At 39.5% G+C, this 4,816-nt stretch overlaps 2 protein-coding genes across 2 annotated transcripts in view; both read left to right on the plus strand.

Moving 5' to 3' along the window:
• Positions 709–3,621, plus strand: LOC107631764 (protein PLASTID MOVEMENT IMPAIRED 1). Its single transcript, XM_016335309.2, has one exon. The coding sequence runs from the start codon at positions 851–853 to the stop codon at positions 3,362–3,364; it is 2,514 nt and encodes an 837-aa protein (XP_016190795.1). The 5' UTR covers positions 709–850; the 3' UTR covers positions 3,365–3,621.
• LOC107631769 (20 kDa chaperonin, chloroplastic) overlaps positions 4,035–4,816 on the plus strand; it is a 3,391-nt gene continuing 2,609 nt past the window's right edge. The window contains exons 1-2 of the mRNA XM_016335313.2: positions 4,035–4,208; positions 4,287–4,461. Coding sequence (XP_016190799.1) covers positions 4,291–4,461 — 171 coding nt within the window. The 5' untranslated portion in view covers positions 4,035–4,208; positions 4,287–4,290. The remainder of the gene's footprint in view (positions 4,209–4,286; positions 4,462–4,816) is intronic.

The raw sequence follows: 4,816 nt of genomic DNA on the forward strand, positions 1-4,816 counted from the left end.
TCTAAAATTTTATAAAAAATTTAAAATAAAAATAAAAATAAAAACACAAATCAAATGAATTTTTATTTTTTTAAATGCTAAACTCTAGATATATTTTTTGTGTTTCGATAATCTACTTCACTTTATAGTGTTTTTTTTAATGGAATAATAAGCATCAGAACTTTAATATTCAGGATATAGTTGCATAGTTTGAGGATTTGTTTGGGTGGATTTTTTAGAAATAAGTTTAGTGATTTTTTTAATTTATTAATTATGTTTAGATATAATAATATAAAAATATTTTTTACTTATTTATTATGTAANNNNATATTTTTTTTTATTATTAAAAATTTGTCAAAGGTAATAAAAAAAAAAAGACTTCAAGACTCCAAACAAAAGTCCCGAATCGTGAGAAAGTAAAATATAATTTCCTTTTCCACTAGCTTACAGTTCCAGTGGTTATTCCTTGACAACGTAAAATAAAATGAATGTTTAGTTGGTAGAAACATAAAATGAAGATTGTCCATAGACTTACTGGCTAGCTTTGATGAAAAGATGCACACAAACACCCATCAATGATTATGGCTTTAACAGAACAGACATCCTGACTTGCGACCAATTATTGGTAAAAACAAAAATGGAAATTTCAGTGGCTATCAAACAAGAAAGGTTAGGCTAACATTAAATTCTGTGGGACCAGTTTGTCTAATCCAATATCCGTTTTCAGAGTTGTCTTACCCAGCAATGCCACCATTCATCTTCTATCCTCCACACATCCATTTTCTTGGTTCACAAAGCACCACCAACATCCCACATTCATCCTCTTATCTTCCTCTTTCTCCAAACCAGCAGCATTCATTCCTTGCATTCCATGGCTGCTGATTCCTCTTCTGCCAATGCTTTCCTTGAAGAACTAGAGGCCCTCAGTGACTCCCTCTACAAATCACACACAACTCGAAGAACAGCTTCCCTTGTCCTGCCACGAACTTCATCTCCTTCTGTTCCATCTGCCCAAGAAGAAGATGTCAAAGTCAATGCAAAACCTCGATCACGCCGCCTGTCCTTGTCCCCATGGCGATCAAGGCCGAAGCTTGAAGATGCCAAGGCACCACCAACTACTCAGTCACCGGGAGAAACCAGAAAGCTAGATGAGTCGTCCGGTGACGGTGACAAGAAAGGGATTTGGAGCTGGAAGCCTATCCGGGCTTTGTCTCATATTGGAATGCAGAAACTAAGCTGTTTATTCTCCGTTGAAGTGGTTGCAGCACAAGGCCTTCCTTCTTCCATGAATGGCCTTAGGCTCTCTGTGTGTGTTAGAAAGAAAGAGACAAAGGACGGTGCTGTTAAGACCATGCCATCACGTGTTACACAAGGAGCTGCAGATTTCGAAGAGACTCTTTTCATCAGGTGCCATGTTTATGCCACCCAAGCTGGTGGAGCTGCAAAGCAGGTTAAGTTTGAGCCACGCCCCTTTTTGATATACCTTTTCGCAGTTGATGCTAAAGAGCTTGATTTTGGAAGAAGCTCGGTGGATTTGAGCGAGCTCATCAAAGAATCCATTGAGAAAAACCATGAAGGAACACGAGTTCGCCAATGGGACACAAGCTTCAGCTTGTCTGGAAAGGCAAAGGGAGGAGAACTTGTTCTCAAACTGGGATTCCAGATCATGCAGAAAGATGGTGGACTCGATATATATAATCAACTCGAGAATCCAAATTCAAATTCAAATTCCAAGACCAGCTCCAGCTCCAGCAAGTTGAGAAATTTCTCATCTTTTGCTCGCAAACAATCCAAGACGTCCTTCAGCATGCCTAGTCCCAGAATGACAAGCAAAAATGATGCACGAAGGCAGGCAGATATTCAAGGAATGGATGATTTGAATCTTGATGACCCAAACCCGAAACCTGAAAAGGTGGAGGATTTCGATCTTCCTGATTTCGAGGTTGTTGACAAAGGTGTTGAGGTTCAAGAGAAGGAAGAAGATGGAGGGGAATCTGAGAAACCTTTACCAGTCAAATCAACTCCTCCAGGTGAAGTTGTCAAGGAAATAGTCCATGATCATCTGCATCTCACTAGATTGAGTGAGCTTGATTCAATTGCCCAGCAGATAAAAGCTCTTGAGTCGATGATGGGAGAAGATGATAAGTATATGAAATTAGAGGACGAGACACAATCGCAAAGGCTAGATGCAGACGAAGAAACTGTGACGATGGAGTTTCTTCAGCTGCTTGAGGATCAAGACTTCAAAGGATACTCATTCAATCAACCTGAAATTCCACCATTACAACTTGAAGGACAGAAGGAATCTTCTTCTGCAGATGCTGAATCCAAGGTGTATCTGCCTGACCTTGGAAAGGGTTTGGGCTGTGTAGTTCAAACCAGAGATGGAGGCTACTTAGCTTCCATGAATCCATTAGATATGGCTGTGGAGAGGAAAGATACCCCAAAGCTAGCAATGCAGATGTCAAAGCCCTTTGTGTTGGAATCACATCAAAGCGTGACTGGCTTTGAGTTGTTTCAAAAACTGGCTGGTATTGGTCTTGATGAACTCAGCTCTCAAATTTTGTCATTGATGCCCATAGATGAACTTAGGGGCAAAACTGCAGAACAGGTGGCTTTTGAAGGCATTGCTTCTGCCATCATACATGGCAGGAGCAAGGAAGGAGCCAGTTCAAGCGCCGCTCGCATAGTTTCTTCCGTGAAAAGTATGGCAAATGCTATGAGCTCAGGAAGAAAAGAACGAATTTCGAGTGGCATTTGGAATGTGGATGAAGATCCGGTCAGTGCAGAGAAACTTCTGGCTTTTGCAATGCAGAAGATTGAATCAATGGCAGTGGAAGCATTGAAAATTCAAGCAGAAATGGCTGAGGAAGAAGCTCCGTTTGAAGTTTCTGCACTCAGCTCAAAGAAAGGGGACATTGAGAGTGGGAAAGAGATTTTGGCTTCTGCTTCTTCACTTGAGGATTGGATCAAAGATAATGCAAGTTCTGAGAGTGAAGCAGAAAAGGCCACACTGATGTTGGTTGTCCAATTGAGGGATCCGCTGAGACGCTATGAAGCAGTTGGAGGGCCTATGTTAGTAGTTGTTCATGCAACACAGGCGGAGGAGAAGGAAGAGGAGGAGGAGAAGAAGTTCAAATTAAGTAGCATGCATGTGGGAGGCTTCAAGGTGAGGAGTGGCACAAAAAAGAATTCATGGGACAGTGAGAGACAGAGGCTAACTGCAATGCAATGGTTGGTCTCATATGGCTTTGGAAAGGCAGCAAAGAAAGGGAAGCAAGCATTGCAAAAGGGGCAAGACCTGTTATGGACTATTTCCTCCCGAATTGTGGCTGACATGTGGCTTAAAACCATGAGAAATCCAGATATCAAGCTTCTAAAGTGATGATGATTCGTTTGTGCAGATTTAAGTATGAGCATAAGCACTGTGTATATGTCTATGCCATGTCAAATATTTCATTGATAGAGGGATATATTACATTTTCTTTTCTTTTCTGCTTCTTTCTCAGTTCATGTTTGTTATTACTTTGGTTGGATCAGACATAAGTGCAAAAGCATACCTTTTTTACAAAAACCTTTTGTATACATACGTGGTTGTGGCAATACAGAATGTTGAGAAGTTACTTACATGAGATTATTTTATCTATGCTTTATTGATATAATATTTTAATGTTTGCACGAATTATGAAGTTACAATAATTGCATTAACACAATGAGAATTGTGTTGTTAAGGGCAGGGTATATAAACATGTTGCCTGAAAAAATTGAAAAGAAAAAAAAGCAAGCGAATTAAATAAGTCAACCAATAAAGACTGTGTTTTCTTACACAAGTGGCAATTTATGTATCATGAGTTTTATGTGAACAAGTATATATACAGCATAAGTATAAATAAGTTTCACTGAACCATGCATTGGAGGTCACCATGGCTCTTCATCCGTTAGTTGCAGGGATCCAGCTTGTGTTGTGAAAACGGGGCGGATTTTCCAAACCGGGTTCCTTTTAGTGGCTTTAGGCCCAGACCAAAAAAAAAAAAAAAAACTAACTACTCGCTATCCACTCTCGAGCGGGACATAGAGCACATATGCTGGTTCAATCTAGAAGCATCTTTTATATCAGATAAAACCCAACCAACCTCCCTCTCTCCTAATCCTAATCGTCTTAGGGTTTTTATCATCTTTTCATTCACTGCCTTCGCACTCTCGCACTCACTCTTCCTTCTTCCACGAAGGTAATTGTGAATTGGATAATGATAATAATAATAATAATAACCTCATCAATTTCTTATCAAATCTGTTTTGCTCTGCAGTGCAATGGCGACAGCTCAGCTAACAGCATCCTCAATTTCCTCGAGGAACGTGTCGTCGTTCGAAGGGCTTCGACCTTCGGCAGTTCAGTTCCCCTCCGTCGTCAGAATTGGAACCCTCACTCAAAGGTCCTTCCGGGGTTTGGTTGTGAAAGCCGCAACTGTTGTTGCTCCAAAGGTTCATTTTTTACTTCAAAGTTTCTGTTTATAATTATTATTAGGATAGAGAAATTTGTTGTAATTCGGTTAAAACAGTACTATAATTGTGCAATAGTTTTTGTTTAATTACTGTGTATGTTGGGAATATTGTAGAAGTTTGATATTGTCAGTAGCATTTTAGAAGATTAGAAGATGGAATTAAACACTTGTTTTTCAGGGTTTGACTTAGTATATGCAGTGCGAGCACAATTTATTTGCTTAAAATACATAAGTATAGTACAAAGCTTGTTGAAGAATGCAAATAGTCCTGAATCAAAACAGCTTCAGGGACCAGCATTTTTTTATTTTAGGTATTCTGGTCAGGATTAAAGTTT

This window comes from Arachis ipaensis, chromosome B03, assembly GCF_000816755.2.
Source record: "Arachis ipaensis cultivar K30076 chromosome B03, Araip1.1, whole genome shotgun sequence".
Lineage (NCBI taxonomy): Eukaryota > Viridiplantae > Streptophyta > Magnoliopsida > Fabales > Fabaceae > Arachis > Arachis ipaensis.

Coding starts and splice junctions, on each gene's coding strand:
- LOC107631764 (XM_016335309.2), top strand. CDS start 851: ATGGCTGCTGATTCCTCTTCTGCCAATGCTTTCCTTGAAGAACTAGAG.